A 19387-nucleotide genomic window follows, 5' to 3' on the forward strand; every position below is an offset into this window, starting at 1 on the left:
GCAGTTTTAAAGGTGGCGAGGTGGCATGTAAAATCCAAAGTGCCAAAATTGGGAGAGCTGTCTCAAACTTGTCATCCTCATGGAATCATATCTTACAGATAATGTCCCATACACCTCGATAACCATCCCTGGGTAAGTCCTGTCCCACCGACAGGACAGACCCAGCAGTGGTGGCGGCACAGTTGTATACAGCTGGGAAGTAGTTGCCCTGGGAATCCTCGACTCCAGACCCCATGAAGTCTCATGGCATCAGGTCAAACATGGGCAAGGAACCCTCCTGCTGATTACCACGCCCTCCTTCAGCTGATGAATCTGTGCTTTTCCAATAGCAGTTGGAGGAAGCACTGAGGGGGCAAGGGCACATAATGTACTCTGGGTGGGGGCCTTCAATGTCCATCATGAAGAATGGCTTGGTGGTACCACCATAGACCAAGCTGGCCAAATCCTAAATGACATAGTTGCTAGATTGGGTCTGTGGCAGGTGGTGAGGGAACCAACAACACCTCATCCTCATTAACCTGCCTGCCGCAGATGGATCTGTCCATGACAGTATTAGTAGGAGTGACTACTGCACAGTCGTTGTGGAGACAAAGCCCCTCCTTCACATTGAGGATACCCTCCAACATGTTGTGTGGCACTCCCACCATGATAAATGGGATAGATTTCGAACAGATCTAGCAACTCAAGACTGGGCATCCATGAGGCGCTCTGGGCCATCAGCAGCAGCAGAATTGTACTCAAACACAATCTTTTTTTATTAATTAACTGGATGTGGACTTCGCTGGCTGGGCCAGCATTTATTGCCCATCCCTAATTGCCCTTGAGAAGGTGATGGTGAGCTGCCTCCTTGAACTGCTGCAGTCCATGTGGTGTAGGTACACCCACAGTGCTGTTAGGAAGGGGGTTCCAGGGTTTTGACCCAGCGACAGCGAAGCAACGACGATATATTTCCAAGTCAGGATGGTTATTGACTTGGAGGGGCACTTCCCAGGTGGAGTTGTTCCCAGCTATCTGCTGCCCTTGTCCTTCTAACTCACGGTCATGGGTTTGGAAGGTGCTGTCGAAGGAGTCTTGTTGAATTCCTGCAGTGCATCTTGTAGATGGCACTCACTGCTGCTATTGTGCATCGGTGGTGAAGGGAGTGAATGTTTGTGGATATGGTGCCAATCAAGCAGACTGCATTTTCCTGGATGGTGTCAAGCCTCTTGTGTGTTGTGGGAGCTGCACTTATCCAGACAATTGGGGAGTATTCCATCACACTACTGACTTGTGCCTTGTAGACAATGGAAAGGCTTTGGGGAGTCAGGAGGTGAATTACTCAATGCAGGTTTCTGAGCTTCTGACCTGCTCTTGTAGCCACTATATCTATATGGCTAGTCCATTTCAGTTTCTGGTCAATGGTAACCCCCAGGATGTTGATAGTGGGGGATAGTGGGCTAAAAGAAGGGCAGGATTGTCAGCTTAACATTCCTGATTATAGATAAAAACAAAAAATTGCGGATGCTGGAAATCCAAAACAAAAACAGAATTACCTGGAAAAACTCAGCAGGTTTGGCAGCATCAGCGGAGAAGAAAAGAGTTGACGTTTCAAGTCCTCATGACCCTTCGACAGTTCTGTCGAAGGGTCATGAGGACTCGAAACGTCAACTCTTTTCTTCTCCGCCGATGCTGCCAGACCTGCTGAGCTTTTCCAGGTAATTCTGTTTTTGTTCCTGATTATAGGGTGTTCAGACAAGATAGAGAGGGGGGATAGAAGAGGGAGGGGTCCTTCAGGAAGGATCCGGGCATAAGAAGAGTGATGATCCCAGGCAGTGGAGGCACTCAGGTCAAAGCCTCCCTGTACATGGACAATGTCGCCGTCTTCTTCTCGGATCTGCTGTCGGTGCGCAGACTGATCCACATCTGCGACCAGTTTGAACTGGCCTCGGGAGCCAAGGTAAATCGTGGGAAGAGCGAGGCCATGTTCTTTGGCAACTGGGCTGACTGATCCTTTGTCCCCTTCACCTTCAATGCTGACGGCCTGAAGGTGCTGGGGATATGGTTCAGAGGGACCGGGGCATGCATTAGAAACTGGAAGGAGCGAGTGTCCATCGTGAAAAGAAAACTGGGCGTGTGGGGGCGACACTCCCTCTCCATTGCGGTAAGAATCTGGTCACTCTTGCTGTTGCTGTACGTGACGCAGGTCTGGCCCATTCCAGACTCCTGCGCGATGGCGATCACCAGAGCCATCTTTCGCTTTATCTGGAGGTCGAAAATGGATCGTGTCCACAGGGACGCAATGTACAAGCTTCTAGATAAAGGGGGAAAAAATGTGCCCAACATTGCCCTCATACTGATGGGCACCTTTGTGTGTGGCTGCATCAAGCTGTACATAGACCCTCAATATACAAACACCAAGTGTCACTACTTACTGAGGTTCTACCTGTCCCAGGTGTTACGAAGGATGGGTCTGGCCACGCTGCCGCAGAACGCTCCAAGTCGTTGGACCGTGCCATCCTGCCTGTCCCTCATGGGAAAATTTATGCGGAGAAACACCACAAGTCCATCAGGGAGTGGTCGGCACGTAATATCTTAGAGGCCCTGCGGGAAAAGGAGAGGGTGGATCCTGTGGGATGGTTCCCCGAGCAGACTGTCAAAGTCATTTGGCAGAATGCCTCATTGCCAGAACTTTCCAACAAGCACCAAGATGTAGCTTGGCTGATGGTGAGAAAGGCCCTTCCCGTCAGGACCTTCCAACACGCCAGGAGTCTCACCCCCTCTGCATGTTGCCCTCGAGGTGGCTGTGATGGGGACGAGACCGTTGTTCACCTCCTTGTGGACTGTGCCTTTGCAAAGAAGGTCTGGAGAGAGGCAGTGGTTTCTGTCGAGGTTCATCCTGAGCAGTTCTGTGACACAGGACTCTATGCTCTATGGGCTGTTCCCAGGTACACAAACCTAGACAAACATCAACTGCAGCTGGAGGATCATCAACTCGGTGAAAGACGCTCTTTGGTTTGCCTGAAGCTTGTTGGTCTTCCAGTTCAAAGAGTTGTCCCCGACCGAGTGTTGCAGACTGGCACATTCCGAAGTCCAGGACTACGTGCTGAGGGACGCACTAAAGCTTGGGGCAGCCACCGCAAAGGCGCAATGGGGAAAGGTCGCTGTGTATGACATTTCTGCCACAGTGCACTGAGGTGACTGGGAACTGTTGAGAGCCCCTCAGGCTGTACAGCTCAAAATGAATGTATGCAGTGAATACTAAGTGTATTATAAATGTACTGAAGCACCTCAGAGCGCCACATAATGTATATTGATAACTCCAATACCATTGTCTGATTCTCTGCATTGACCATATTGAAATGATTGTAATATTCATTGATTGTATTGATGCACCTTGTGATACATGTGTAAAAATTGAATCTGATTGTACATATGTGATGGTGATTTTGAAATGGTTTGGAAGTTTCTTTCTGATATTTTAGGGAATACAGTATATTTTTCAAAACAAAAGCTGAGGCGTAGAATACAAGAGCAGGGAGGTTATGCTGGAACTGTATAAAACACTGGTTAGTCCACTACTGGAGTACTGTGTGCAGTTCTGCCCTCCACATTATAGAAAGGATGTGATTGCACTGGAGAGGGTGCAGAGGAGATTTACCAGGATGCTGCCTGGGCTGGAGGGTCTGAGCTATGATGAAAGATTGGATAAGCTGGCGTTGTTTTCCTTGGAGCAACAAAGGTTGAGAGGAGACCTGATAGAAGTGTATAAGATTATGAGCGGAATAGATAGGGTGGATAGGACGGCACTTTTTCCATTAGTAGAGGGGTCAATAACTAGGGAGCATGGATTTAAAGCAAGAGGTAGAAGGCTAAGAGTGGAGTTAAGGAGAAATGTTTTCACCAGAGGGTGGTGGGAGTCTGGAACTCATTGCTTGAAAGGGTGGTTGAGTCAGAAACTCTCATAACATTTAAGAATTATTTAGATATTCACTTGCATTGCCATAGCCCCCAGGGCTATGGGCTAAGCGCTGAAAGTGGGAATAGTGTAGTCAGATCTTTGTTGACCAGCGTGGACACAATGGGCTGAATGGCCTCCTTCTGTGCTGTAGACGTCTATGAGTCTATATGTGCAGTGTCACTATGTAGTCAGGACAGGAAAGTAAGGGCAGCCTGAGGCAGGGTGCACCATGCAGTCAGGGCAGAAAACAAAGGCAGTCCGGGGCATTGCACACCATGCTACAAGACTATTCCTGGCACACATGTCATAGTCCCAGTCCAGGGAGGGGGAAGACCTGTCTGTGCTGTGTCAGTTGTGCACAGCATGGTGTGCAGGGCATGGCCAGTTCTTCACACATTTGAGACCTAGGTTTGGTGGCTTGGTACTGGGTGGCAGATGGCACAGTCACAGTTAGGGGAGTTATCTGCAACCTATATATTGGGAACTGGTAAGTAAGAAGAGGGCACTCAATGATCTCATGAGGGGAGTCTCGGTTGGTCACTGTGCATAGGGCCTCTAGATGGTGGAGAGTGAGGTTGACATGGGACATAGGGACATCACAGAAAATGATTCAGGGAGGAGGACAGGGATATCTACTAGAATAATGATGGGCTCCAGGATTAAAGGGGGAGGCAGGAGAGTGATTAGAGGGAGGGGAAACTTGCACATGATGCTATTCCACAACAATAAGAGAGACTTGGATGGGTACGGTGGTGGGGGTGGGTTGGGGGATGGTGTTAGAAGTTGCTCTCATAGTAGAAGTGGAGCAGCACCATTTCGACAGCCGATGGAATGATGTAGTTGAAAAATAACCTTGGAAAAAAATCGCTAGGGGAGGGGTCTGAGGCCTTGTGGGAGGATTCCACTACTGCGCTTTTGGGCCGAATGAAGGGGTACCCTAATAATTTTCATTTCAGGGCATTGAGAGCAGTTGATACATGTTAGAAAGACTCAAATGCCAATTGAAGGATTTAACTCTTAACTCTTCTTGCAAGAATCCATTAGGGCTTGATGCCAAATGTAGATTGGGTATGAATGACCAGTTGTCCCTCTCATAGGAACATGCAAAGGTCAGAAGGATCCAACTACAAAGGGGCCACAGCTAAAGTATTTACACAAAATGCTCCAAACAACTCTACACATTGCAGCTGAGAGGTTCATGCTTTACATGGCTCAACGATTACAGTCATTACATTAGTGCAGGGCTGGGCTCTAGTCTACTCCAAAGGAACCAGCTTGTCAGTGCCCTGGCTGAGGCTTCTAGTGGGTGGCTGTACTCACCCAGATCCAACCCCCTTTGTGAATGCGCTGTCATGCCTGGGGTTAAAGTGGGGGGTGATGCAGGATTGGGGAACTCAACTACCAGTGGTCCTTAAGGCTGTGCGACAGCTGTATGGGAGAATCTGGGGATGGAATGCCTGGAATGAGGGCAGCCCAAGGACTTCACAATGAGCTTGGTGATGGAAGATAATCATTACTACTTGGCCCACCTTATTTCCAAGAACCAGGTCCAACAGTGCATCTTTTCTTGCTGGATTAGACCCATACTGCTGTAGAAAACTTTCCTGAATGCAATCTAGGAACTTTTGCCCCTCTCCGCTCTTTACACTACCACTGTCCCAGTCTACATTCGAGTAATTAAAGTCACCCATTATAACTACTCTATAATGCTTGCATCTCTCAGCAATTTCCCTGCAGATTTGCTCTTCTACGCCCTTCTCACCAGTTGGCAGTCTATAGACTACACCGAGCAATGTAATTGCACCCTTTTTGTTCCTTAGCTCTAGCCAAATTGATTCTGTCCTTGAACCCTCTGGGACATCCTCTTTCTCCAGCACTGCAATGCTATCCTTAACCAATGTTGCCACCCCATCTCCTTTCTATCCTTTCCTATCTTTTCTGAACACCTCATTCCCGGGAATATTTAACACCTAGTTCTGCCTTTCCTTGAGCCAGGTCTCTGTTATTACCACAACATCATAGTACCACATGGCAATCTTCACCTGTAACTCCCCAATCTTATTTACTATACTCGTGCATTCACATGTATGCATAGTAACCTTGATTTAGATTTTATTACTTTCTCCCTCACCCTGACTCCACCTATTAACTTTCTATTCTCTATTCTAGTCTTATCTGTCTCTCCCAGTATTTTGTGCACCCTGTTATTCTTCTCTAACATTCTCTCCTGGTTCCCATACCCCTGCTGAGTTAGTTTAAAGCCCTCTCAACAGCACTAGCCAAACGCCACACAACGCTGTTCAGGTGCATCCCGTCCAGCCTGTGCAGGTGCTATCTTCCCAGAGCTAGTCCCAGTGTCCAAGGAATCTGAAGCCCTCCCTCCAGCGCCATTTTTGCAGCCATCCATTCATCTGCCTTATCCTGCTATTTCTGTACTCACTGGCATGTAGCACTAGGAGTAATCCGGAGATTACTACATTTGAGGTCCTGCTTGCTAATTTTCTATCTAGCTCCCTAAATTCTGATTGCTGGACTACATCCCCCTTCCTGCCTTAGCCATTGGTACCAAAGTGGACCAAGACCTCTGTCTGTTCACCCTCCCCCAGAAGAATGTCCTGCAGCCACTCTGTGACATCCTTGAACTTGGCACCAGGGAGGCAACATACCATCCTGGAGTCATGTCTACAGTCACAGAAACACCTGTCTGTTCCCCTAACCAATGAATCCCCATCACTATTTCTCTTTGTTTCTTCTTCCTCCCCTCCTGTACAGTCAAAGCACTTGTGGTGCCATAAACTTGACCCTGACTGCACTCCTCTACAGAACCAGCACTCTCACCAGCTACCAAAACGGAAAACCGATTTGTGAGTGGGACCCCAGAAGACCCCTGGACTACCTGTCTACGTGTCTTGGACTGCCTGGTGGTCACCCATTCCATCTCTGTCTCCCGGCCCTTAAGCTGCGGTGTGATTACCTCTTGAACATGCTATCCATGTAGCTCTCAGCTTTGCGGATGCGCCACAGTGACTGCAGCCACTGCTTGAGCTCTGAAACCTGGAGCTCAAGTTTCTGCAGCTAGCAGCACTTCCTGGACCGGTAGCGTCCATGACTTCACACATATTACAGGACACGCATTACACTCGACTGACCTGCCCTGCCATGTCTTAACTCTACTTCCCTTGTGTTAACTTTATTCTACTTTGGATTATTTATATTACTTTATTATATTGGCCCTAAATTTCTCTTATTCCTGGCATTTCTCAGTTAAATTCAAGTATAGTTACTTGTTTAAAAATATTACATTTTTCTAATTTGCTCACCAGGTCCTACTTTCCACAATCAGAACCAGAATTTAATGAGTGAAGTACAAATGAAAAACTGGTGCAGGTTTTTAAAATATATTTATACTTAACAAAAATAAAACTTTGTGCATGATTTTACCAGCATCCAAAGTTTAGTGCCCTAATTATGTTTGGGTATTTTTAATGAATGTCAGGTACTGCTCCCTGCTCCTCTAGCTTCCTAATGACTACAGTCAGAATGAGGGCATTGCTGCACAGCTCAGGGTTCTTTGTCAGATCTGGGCCCTGAAAGTTTCAGTTCGTTCATGGGATGTGGGCATTGCTGGCTAGGCCAGCATTTATTGCCCATCCCTAATTGCCCATGAGAAGGTGGTGTGTGCTGCAATCTTGAACCACTACAGTCCATGTGATATATGAACACCCACAGTGCTGTTAGGGAGTAAGGAGGTTCGTTTAGGTATAGTTTAGAGAATTGCGGATGCTGATGTAGCAGCAACCCTCTTATTATAAATAGTGCATGAGATTCTTGATAGAAATTCCTGATCCTGCTCACAAAATTCAGTGCAATTCAGCAACAACAGCAGTAGTTAGGAACCAACGGCAAAGTGAGGGACAAATTAGGAAAAAAAAAAAATTTTTGGTGCAGTGATATTTTCCATTAAAGCATAAAATATAGTTGCAGTTTATGCCATATTATGCTGGGCATCACATATAACAAGTAAATCATATGAACCCATCGCTGTAAACAGTACGAACTGTGTGCGTACATGTGTGTCCCTGCAGATGATTTTCTTAGATATTTATGTGTATTTTTTTTTAATGTTCATATTTATAGTTGTGCCCAGATACCATGACTAAGCTGAATGCTGCTTATATTTTTGGAATCACATATCAGCAACAAGTGAGTGTGATCAATTTGTATTTATTAATAATTGGTAACAAACTTCTTATTCTATATTTGGGAATACCAAAGCTTGTTTACTTCACATTTGTAACACCAGTTTTCAAGAAACGAAACAGAGGGCAAAACCTTCCGGTCAGCATGCGGGGGCGGGCCCGACACTCTGACATGTAAAATGATGTGCAATGACGTTGTTGCGCTCCATCACGATATTTCGTTTGGCGGGCGTGCACCAGAGTTGGCTGTATGCTTGCCAAAATGTTAACAACCTATCAAGAAAATCATTAAAGTAGTTAAGAATGCTGTCCATCTAACCTTAAGGTTGGCAGGCAGGCAGGCAAAAGGCCAAGCGGCCTTTGTGTTTTTCAGGAAATCTCATCCATGTGCAGGCTGAGTTTTCCTGAAATTTTTACAAAAGAAATAAATTTTCCCACCTTTACAAACATGTCCCAACTCATGTGACACTGTCAATGAGAGGACATGTTTGAATAAATTTTTAAATCCATTCTTTATTAATTTTTCTAACCATTCAATCTCCCTGAGGCAGCTCCATGCATTCAGGGAGATTGCTGCACTCCTTCGCGCACATACCCGAACGCTCCCTCCTCCCCCCACCAGCACAGGTAGTGCTGAGCGCAACCGGCCTTACATTACGCTGGGCGAGCCTTAATTGTAATTGTAAAAGCCTGTGTAAAATGGCTCTGTGCCCACCCCCATCCACTCCTGCCCAGTCCGCCCGCCATAGGAAAGAGAAAACAAGAAACTACAGGTCAGTTAGCCTGACATGAGTCATCAGTAACATGCTGGAATCTGTTGTTAAGGAAGTGGTAACGGCATTTAGAAACTCATCATATGATTAAGCAGAGTCAGCATGGTTTTATTAAAGCGAAATTGTGTTTGTGTTATGACGCGACAGATGATGTGTGCGAGAGGGAAACTAGGACGCTCTATCACAAGGGTTTTGCAATTTGTATCTTTTATAAGATGTGTGCACTGAATTCAGAAGTAATTAGTCCACCAAGACCTTTAGAGATTTTTTAAAAGATTAAATTAAAATATTTATTAACAAAATAAAAAATTTCAAGCACACACTTAAGACTACAATTACTACTATAATAACTCCTAAAATTCCTAATTAACCTGACGCCAGTTACATTCCCTTTAAGGCAACGGTCCAACAATAGATTTTAGATTTTAAACTGATCCAGCAAGTTAACACACCCTGGGCAGTGAAATTCCAAATGGCTTTTCTCCAGCTTCAGTTTGGGTAGACAGTACGCTTATGTACAAATACTGGAGACTTCATTAAAGCTATTTCACACACTCCTGTTAGATCTTACATGGCCTTCTCCCACATAATCTTCCATTCTCTTTTATATATGTTTCTCTCTTTTCAATATGTAAATTCTATTGTTCCATATGCCTTTGAAACTGTATCTTCATTGTAACATAAAAACTGTCATAGTACCAATATTGCCAGTAAACTTTGATAAATATAAACACATTCCATAGCCTTGCTTATCTGGCTAGTTGTAAAAAGACTAAAGTTCTTTTGAAATCCAAATCTCCCTTCATCTATCTAAAAATGCAAATTCCCTTCACACCTTACATACTAAGCCAGCATCCATGTTTACTCATTAGCATGTCAAGCATCTAGCATCTTTTGATGATTTAAACTTGCAGTCTACTTCACTCCAAATGTAATTAAATCACACACAGGCAGACTCAACCAAACCTACTCCCATAAAGCTACTTCACAATAAACCAGAAAAAGATTATAAAAATCATTATACTTTCATGACGGTTTGACAAATCTGTTAGAGTTTTTTTGAGTATGCAACTAGCAGGGTAGAGTAGGTGTTGTAGTATTGCATTTTAAAAAAGCATTTAATAAGATGCCACTCAGATGGCTGTTGCACAAGGTAAGAACTTATGGGCCTTCAGATAATATCTTAGCATGGATAAAGGAATGGTTAAAGGCTAGAAAACAGAGCAGGAATAAATGGGTCATTTTCAGTTGGCTAGTTGCTAGTGGCGTGCACAAGGATCAGTGCTTGAGCCTCTTCTACTTACAATCTATAAAGATGAATGAAGGAGTGAGTGTGAAGTATTCAAGTTTGCCAGGTGGGAAAGTAAGCTGTGAGGACAGTTCATAGAAGTTGCAAAGGGATATTGACAGGCCAAGTGAGTGGATAAGAAGGTTGCAGATGGAGTATAATTTGGGGAAAGGTAAGGTTATTTCCTTTGGTTCTTCACCACTGCAAAAATATTCTAAGAGATGTTGGTTTTCAGAGGGATCTGGGTGTTCTTATACAAGAAACACAAAGGCCCGAATCTTCAGCTCGGCAGGCATGCGTGATTGGCGGCCATTGAGCAGTTGAGAAATAGACCACCGACCGCGATCAGCCCCCGACTGTGATTTCAGCATTGCTTGTGTTGGGGGCGGGCGAAGGGCGAATGCTGAAGTCAGCGCAGGCGCAAGGGAGCACGTAATGAAAGCTCCCTGAAGGCAGAGAGCTGCCTTAGGGAGCTGAAGAATTAAATACAAAAAGCAAAGATTTTAAAAACTGGGAAAAAATGCCCACACATCAGAAACAGTCACCTGAACATATACAACATGAAAATTATGCCTGTACATTTTTATTTAATGACGGAAACCTCATCCCACCCTTGGATGAGGTTTCCTGAAAAATGTAAAGGCTGATTTGCCCGCCCGCCAACCGTAAAATTGGACAGGCAGCGAAAAATCCCAGTTAATTGTGCGATTAATGGGATTAATAGCCCTCTTAATTGTCAGCAGGTGTGCTTCTGAGTTTAGTGTGTGCCTGCTGACTGAAATATGATGTGATGACATCAGGATGCCCTCCCAACGTGCGCTATTTTATGCTTGAGTATGTTGGGCATGTACCTGCATGCCAAGCAAAAAATTCTGACCAGGACATTAACATGGAGAGACAGCAAGCAATTAAGAAGTCAAATGGCATGTTGCCTTTCCTTGCAAGAGGATCAGCTTACAAGAGTAAGGAAGTCTTGCTGCAAAGCATAAGACTTTGCTGAGACCACATATGGAGTACCATGTATAGTTTGGTCTCTGTACAAAGGAGGTGCAACAAAGATTCATTAGATTGATTCCTGGGATGAGTGACGGTCCTGTGAGGAGAGATTGAGTAGAATGGGTCGATACTCTCTTAAGATTAGAAGAATGAGATGTGACCTTATTGAAACATGTAAGATTCTGAGAGAGCTTAACAGGGTAGTTGCCAAGAAGTGATTTTCCCAGCTAGAGAAACTAGAACTAAGGATAAAGGGGCAGCCGATTCAGACTGAGATGAGAAGAAATTTCTTCATTCAGAGTATTGTGCATCTTTGGAATTCTCAACCCAAAGAACTGTGAATGCTCAGTTGCTGAGTGTGGTCAAGGCTGAGGGTGTTAGATTTTTGGACTCTAAGGGAATCAAAAATATGGAGAAATTGGGCAGGAAAGTGAAATTGAGGTTAATGTCCAGCCCTAAGTTTATTACATTGCAGACTATGCTCGAGGAGCTATATAGGCTTTCTCCTGCTACTATTTATCATGACCCGCTTTACTTTAAATGGTAACTTCTGCACACAGCTTGTGTTGATATAGTGCCTCTCAAGACCCCAGGACAGCCCAAAATACTTTGACCGGGATTTTCCATACCCACTGGCTTTGGGCATGTTCAGTGGCTTGAGCAGACAATATGGCACGGTCACGCTATCGTGAAACCAGTTTGCAATCGTCCATTTAGTCTGCCAATGGTGGGCTGTATTCTCCGGCATTGGACATCAGGAACCTCATTGTAATGCATCAGCATATCATTATTGGGCCTACCCGCCAGAATCATCCCCCCCCCCACTCCGTTGGATCATCCACCCACATCGGTGGGAAAAAACGCCGGTGTACAACACATCTTGACAACTGTGATGTGCGGAAGTCAGGACTTTCCCACTAGGGTTTTGCTCACATCGTGGGCATCCGTGGAGCAGAAGATGCTGAAGCCCGACACCAACGGAACACTGGAGCAATGTCCATTGTATGCTGGGTGGATTCTCATGGACATGGCTGTGCTGCGCACAGGGCATGGAAGTTGGATAGTTACTGTTGATGCTCACAACGGGCGATAGTCGAGGAGGTGAGAGAAGAAAGGCTAGGATCGGCTGGGAGAGGAAAAGATGTTGCGGAGTGAGATTGGGATGGGGGGAATGAAGGTGTCAGGATGGGGTGAGGTTGGGAGGGGGGGAATGAAGGTGTCAAGATAGGGCTGAGGTTGCGAGGGGGGAATGAAGGTTTTGGGGGGAAGTTGGGGGAGGAGGGAGAATGGAGGGAGGAGGGGTAATGGGAGATGAGACGGCAACTGGGAAGGTAGGTGTAAGGAGGGGTGGAAGGTGCAAGGGAAGGAGTGCAGAGAGGGGAGGGTGTCCAGTAGGAGGAAGGGATGCAGAGAGGGGAAGGTGTCCAGAAGGAGAAGGGGGTGCAGAGAGGGAAGGGTGTCCAGGGGGAGGAAGGGGTGCGGAGAGGGGAGGGAGTTAGGGTGGAGGAAGAAGAAAGAGTGGAGGAAGGAGTCAGGAAGAGGGTAAGATTAAGGCTGGAGGAAGAGGTAAGGCTGGAGGAAGGAGTCAGGAGGGGCAAGGAACTAAGCAGGGGCCGGTCCTTGAGGAGGGGAAGGGGTTCCGGGGTGGAAGATGTATCAGGGAGGAAGGGGTCCCAGGGGGCAAGGGGTGGGGAGGGGGGAAGGGGTGCAGAGCAGGGAAGGGGTGCGGAGGGGGTGATACGCAGGTGAACATGTACGGGACATGTCTGATAGGTCCTTGTCTACCTCCTGGGGAGCAAACTGAAGGTGGTCATGGTATGGAAGAAGGGTGAGAATGACCAAGGGCAGAGTGAGACGGTAGAGTGGGCGGGTGAGTGTTCAACGGTAGCAATAGAGGGAACAGCAAAGGTGACTCACTCTTCTCATCACTTTCAACTCACACACTCACAAACCCATCACACATCCACTGGGATCTCACACCTCAAGGGACAACAGCACTAACTCACTAACACACCTTCACATCTCCATCAGGCTCATATCCTCTCGAGTTCACATTCTCATTCCTGTCCATGGAGCCGCTCACCACACAAACATTCCAAGCAGTGCCATGCATCCTGCTCACATTCTCTACATCTGTTTTCATGCAGGAGAAGCCTGCTCACATCAGCAGGAAGAGGTCCCAGAACGGGGATGGAGTGGCCCACATTAGGCCCCTGAGTCACTTTGAGGAGCCTGCCATTGTACCAACTGGTGAGGACCTGGAGTCAGACATGGACCCTGGAGGCGGGAAGGTGGATGTGGATGGGGGTGGAATTTTCGGGAAGGAAGGGAATATGCATGTTCACCTTGACATCCCCGAAGGAGAAGGGTTGTGGCTGGTAGGTAATGGAGGGAGGTGCAAGGTGATGCTGGGGGGAGAGGAAATGGGTGACTGGGAGAGGGTGAGAGACTGGGGGGCATGCAAGTCAGTGAAACCAGACCATGCTTGCTAAATTGAAAGTGAAACAAGAGTCGTAATGAGCAAAATCATGTGCTGTATGGGAATGTGACCAGTGGGTGCATAGAGTTGCAGGTCAGCTCAGATTGACACCTGAAAGCGAATTCCAGCAGGCTGCATTCAAAATGCTCAGGACATTGAGATGAGTGTGAAACATGAAGGATCCGCATGCGTGGGAGAGTGCTTGCAGAATAACTCGTGGGCCGGCTGCTCCCTCTGTGGTGACGGGTCTTCCGGGCTGCTTATTTCCACCTCTTCACTCAGGAAGTCTATTGAGGGTTTAGAAGTGATGCAGACATTCATGTAGGTAAGCGCATATATGATAAGCAGAAGTGGAAAGTTGGCAAGAAGATATATGGAGAAATCTAGTCAGATTTATAAACAAATGTATTGGGGCATTGGTGTACCATGTTGTACAGGCAAATAGTATGGGGCAGGAAGCTAAGCTTGGGATCAGGCAATGTGCCAAGTTCCATAGCGCTAAATTAAACTCTTGAAATGGATGCTAGTAAGTAAACTCAAGTGGTAGAATTTCATTTGTTACAATCAAGTTAGGACAGAGAAACTGACTCCTCTCTTTGTCCTGCTCTTGGGCTTGAATATTATGGGGTGTGCATGTCTCCCCCTCCACCGGAAGGAAAGTCAGCATAGAACCGACTCGCTCCTCACCAGCTTTCCCCGCAGTTATATCACTCTGCAGGCAAGCTAAACAATTCAATGGATGGCAGCTCCATCAGTCCTGGTGGCGCCAAGAATGCATTACTTGGCACTGCCAGGACTGAAAGAGGAGGAGGAAGAAGGGCTGTGGATCATGGAGGCAGGTAAATGTGGGATCTTGGGCAGGGAAGGTTTGGGCAGGCAAGAGTGGGTATGTCAGTGGCGAGGTGTGGTTTAAGGCTGCGTGCAGGCCGGAAGAAAGCGGTGGGGGTGTTCTATCTTGTGGGAGCGGCACCCCGTGATTGGCAAGGGCAGCCCTGAAGATAGAAATCACCCCTTTCTTCCCACCCTTTGAAGAATTTATTTTTTAAAATCAGGCTGCTTCACTCCCACCCGACTGCCCATGACAAAATAGACAAGCTGCAAAAAAATATTTTGGATTGGGGGAGAGCGGATGTTAGTAAATTAAGGCAGGATCTGGCCAAGGTGGAATGGGAACAGCTACTTGTGGGGAAATCCACAGAGGAGCAGTGGAGGGCATTCAAAAAGGAAATGGGGACGGTACAGGTTCAACATGTTCCCGTTAGGGTGATAGGAAGGAGTGACAAGTCCAGAGAACCATGGATGACCAGAGATATTCAGGATACGATGAGAAGGAAAAGAGAGGCTTTTAGCAGGTACAAGGGAAGCAAATCAGCAGAGGCATTAGTGGAGTACAGTAAGTGCAGGGTGGAGCTTAAGAAAGCAGTTAGGAGAGCAAAGAGGGGATATGAGAAAGCTCTGGCTGGTAAAAGTAGGGAAAATCCCAAGATATTCTATAAGTATATCAATGGGAAGAGGATAACCAGGGCAAGAGTGCGGCCCATTAGGAACCAAGGGGGCAATATATGGGTGGAGCCAGAGGACATCGGTAGAGTGTTGAACGAATACTTCATATCCGTCTTCACCCAAGAGAATGAGGATGAAGGCATCGAACTCGGGGAGAGAGACTGCGAGGTTCTTGAGCAATTTGATATAGGGAATGACAAGGTATTGGAGGTGTTGGCAGGCTTAAAAGTGGACAAATCTCCAGGTCTGTATGATTTGTGCCCGAGACTGCTGAGGGAGGCAAGGCAGGAGATCGCAGGGGCTCTGACCCTAATTTTTAATTCCTCTCTGGCCACGGGAGAGGTGCCAGAGGACTTGAGAACAGCTAATGTGGTTCCGCTATTTAAGAAGGGTTGTAGAGATAAGCCAGGGAACTACAGGCCAGTGAGTCTCACGTCACTGTTAGGGAAACTATTGGAGAAATTTCTGAAGAAGAGAATCTATCTCCACTTGGAGAGGCAATGTTTGATCAGGGATAGTCAGCATGGTTTTGTCAGAGGGAAGTCTTGCCTAACAAATTTGATTGAATTTTTTGAGGAGGTGTCCAGGTGTGTAGATGAGGGTAGTGCAGTTGATGTTGTTTATATGGATTTCAGCAAAGCCTTTGACAAGGTCCCACATGGGAGACTTATAAAGAAGGCACATGCACATGGGATACAGGATAATTTGATAAGGTGGATTCAAAATTGGCTTAGTTGTAGGAGACAGAGGGTGATGACAGAAGGATGCTTTAGTGACTGGAAGCCAGAGTCCAGTGGCATGCCACAGGGATCTGTGCTGGGTCCCCTATTATTTGTCATTTATATAAACAACATAGATGACTATGTGGGGGTTAGGATTAGTAAGTTTGCGGATGACACAATGATTGGCCAGGTAGTTAACAGTGAGGTTGAGTGTCTTGAGCTACATGAAGATATAGACGGGATGGTCAAATGGGCAGCTAAGTGGCAGATGGAATTTAAGCCTGAAAAGTGTAAGGTGATACACTTTGGAAGGAGTAATTTGACAAGGAAGTATTCAATGAACAGCATGGTACCAGGACGTTCAGAGCAACAAAGGGACCTTGGCGTGTGCGTCCATAGATCTCTGAAGGAGGAGGGGAATGTTAGTGCAGTGGTGAAAAAGGCATATAGGACACTTGCTTTTATCAATCGGGTCATAGATTACAAAAGTAGGGAGGTCATGTTGGAGTTGTAAAGAACCTTGGTGAGGCCACAGCTGGAGTACTGTGTGCAGTTCTGGTCGCCACTTTATAGGAAGGATGTGATTGCACTGGAGGGGTGCAGAAGAGATTCATCAAGATGTTGCCTGGGATTAAACATTTAAGTTATGAAGAGATGTTGGATAGACTTGGGTTGTTTTCTTTGAAGCAGAGAAGAAAGAGGGGCGACCTGAGCAAGGTGTACAAGATTATGAGGGGCATGGACAGGGTGGATAGGGAGCAGCTGTTCCCCTTAGTTGAAGGGTCAGTCACGAGGGACATAAGTTCAAGGTGAGGGACAGGAAGTTTGGGGGGATATGAGGAAAAACGTTTTTTACCCACAGAGTGGTGACAATCTGGAATGCGCTGTCTCGGACGGTGGTTGAGGCAGGTTGCCTCACATCCTTTAAAAAGTACCTGGATGAGCACTTGGCACGTCATAACATTGAAGGCTATGAGCCAAATGTTGGTAAATGGGATTAGGTAGATAGGTCAGGTGTTTCTCACTTGTCGGTGCAGACTCGATGGGCTGAAGGGCCTCTTCTGCTTTGTGATTCTGTGAAATGTTTTTGGAATGGGCAGCCTATGTCAGGATCAATTGGCTTGTTAACAAGCCTAATTGACCCTTGGTTATCTATATAAAAATGGGGAGCAGGCTGCTCCACCCATCCTCCCCCACCCCCTGTATTATTGGGGTGAGCTCAGGGGTACATTGGAAGGTGGTGGGGTGGACACCCATCCTATTTTATATGGCCCCCTGACCCCCCCCACCTAAAACATGTCCAGCGGAGACACATAAAATGCAGCCCCTGGATTGGTTGTAACAGAGTTTGAATTTAAAAAGATGTACTTACCTGTGTGTGGCTTGGTATAAGAAACAAGCCAGCCACGTTCCTTAAGTTAACAAGTAAAGAGTTAGTTTATTGCTAAAACCCATTCAGGCAAAGATGCAGAAATTATTAACAATAAGTTTATAATGTACAAATGTGACCAACTACCCACTAGTGCCAAAACAACATACACATAGTCCTCCGAAGCATGTAAAAAAGAATTAAACTCTGCAGAATATCAAATCTTAAAACTTAGTCAAGTAAAAATTACAGTCAAGAGAAAAAATTACTTTCAGATTGCCCAGATGATTGTTACAGCTGAAGGATCACTTCCCACAGTAGCTGCTGGTACTTGAGTTTCTTAATGGATTAGTCATGGCTGGTTGATTCTCTTTTCTGTTGGAGACAGAAGTTATGTTGATTCAGAATCTCCATTTCGGAAGTCTTGGTTTGCAACACTGAGTTCTTCTGGTGGGTTCTCAAATCACAAACAGCTCAGCTTTGATGAAAGATGTTTCAGAAAGAGAGGGGGTAAGGCTGTTGCCCGTCCTGCCCCTGTCGCAATCTATCTCTGACTTTTAGTTCAAATCCAGTATATTTTATACCCAAGAGCTATGTCACATGACCTCTCTCTGGTTTCAATCAGGGCTTATTTTAGCCAGTGTCTTTGAGAGCTCTGTGGACTCTGTGGCTAGAATTTTCCAGCCTCTCACACCAACAGGATCTTCCAATCCCACCGATGTGAATGGAGATTTCAATGGCTCACCGAACCTGCCGCAGGAAATCCCAGAGTGGGAGGTCTGGAAAATTCCGGCCTGTGTCGCCATAAAGCAGCATGTGTCCTTCACAAATGCAACATAGTAGCTACTGTAAGCCAGTGTCCTTTTGTTTAGCCAAGGTATTCTTTTCAAAGGGAAGAATTTTCCCCCCACTGTGGGGTAAGTGCAGGAGCGGGCGTGCCTCCGATCAGCACCCCCAATCGGCAGGGGGGTGGGGGGTGCTGCCATTTTACATGGGCGGGCCGTCCATCAGCGTGACGTCCACCAGGAAGCGCTATGCGGTCCCTGTGCAGGTGATGGGGGATTCCCTCAGCCGAGAGTGCGCTCTTTCAGGGAGATTGACGCCAAATTTAAAAATGGTGAAGGAGCAAAAATAAAACTTCCCTGACATGTCCCCTCATGTGATACTGTCACATGAGTTGGGACATGTCCATCACTTTTAATCAAACATTTATTAAATTTTCAAAAACCCTCATGAAACCTCATCCTGCCCGTGGATGAGGTTTCATGCTTTTTCTGAAGCCCGCCAGGGCTCCCGGCCTGCCCGCCAGCCTTAAGGTTGGACGGGCAGATCCATTAATTATCTCAATTATTTTTTAAATGGCCTCAATAGGCCGTTGACAGGTCGGCGGGGGCACAGCTGATTTGGCTGTGCCCTCACTACCCTGAAAATTGAAAATTGTTGCGGGGCAACATCAGGAGTTCCGCTCAATGTCATCCCACGTCATTTTACGCGTCGGCGAGCGGGTCCCACCCTTCCGCTCACCGACCTAAAGATCCTGGCCAATGTGTTCAATATATATGTCCAGCTGATGACATTATAAATGAATATTCTATATATGAAAATTATTTTGCCTTCTAAGAGAATTTGTATACATTGTATCCATTTTTACTTGTTTATTTTCTTGGACAGTGTACACTTTCTGTTTCCAAACTTTTAGCTAAGTATGGTGACATTCAGTTTTATGACGTGTATATGCTTTACAAGGGGAAAAATGGCGAGGATCAACTGCATCCAATTGCAGTTCGTAACTTAAACCTTCAACTTAATGGAAAGTTTGTAAATCAAGGTAAAGATTATGTTCCTAGATAGCCATTTCTTGTTGGATTACCTACGTTTAATGTGCAAATACCTCTAACTTAGCCAGTGCAAAATCTAATGCAATAGCGGGAGTTTATTTGGGCAACTCTCTTCGATGGTAGGCATCAAAAATTATTGGTTCTCATTTGTGAGATACTTTGATTTTTTGTGGAACAATTCCCTCAAATACATGTTGTTTTAACTGCAACTAAAGTAGCTGATAACTTTGTTTTCTCATCTGATATTTAATTAGTAGAGATTACTTATTAATTTCTTATATTC

At 46.0% G+C, this 19387-nt stretch overlaps 1 protein-coding gene across 1 annotated transcript in view; it reads left to right on the plus strand.

Annotated features, from left to right (window-relative positions):
* The window catches only part of tmem67 (transmembrane protein 67), a 287301-nt gene that overhangs the window by 118614 nt on the left and 149300 nt on the right, over positions 1-19387 (plus strand). The window contains exons 12-13 of the mRNA XM_041189291.1: positions 8075-8140; positions 18938-19094. Coding sequence (XP_041045225.1) covers positions 8075-8140; positions 18938-19094 — 223 coding nt within the window. The remainder of the gene's footprint in view (positions 1-8074; positions 8141-18937; positions 19095-19387) is intronic.

This window comes from Carcharodon carcharias, chromosome 6 (genome assembly GCF_017639515.1).
Source record: "Carcharodon carcharias isolate sCarCar2 chromosome 6, sCarCar2.pri, whole genome shotgun sequence".
Lineage (NCBI taxonomy): Eukaryota > Metazoa > Chordata > Chondrichthyes > Lamniformes > Lamnidae > Carcharodon > Carcharodon carcharias.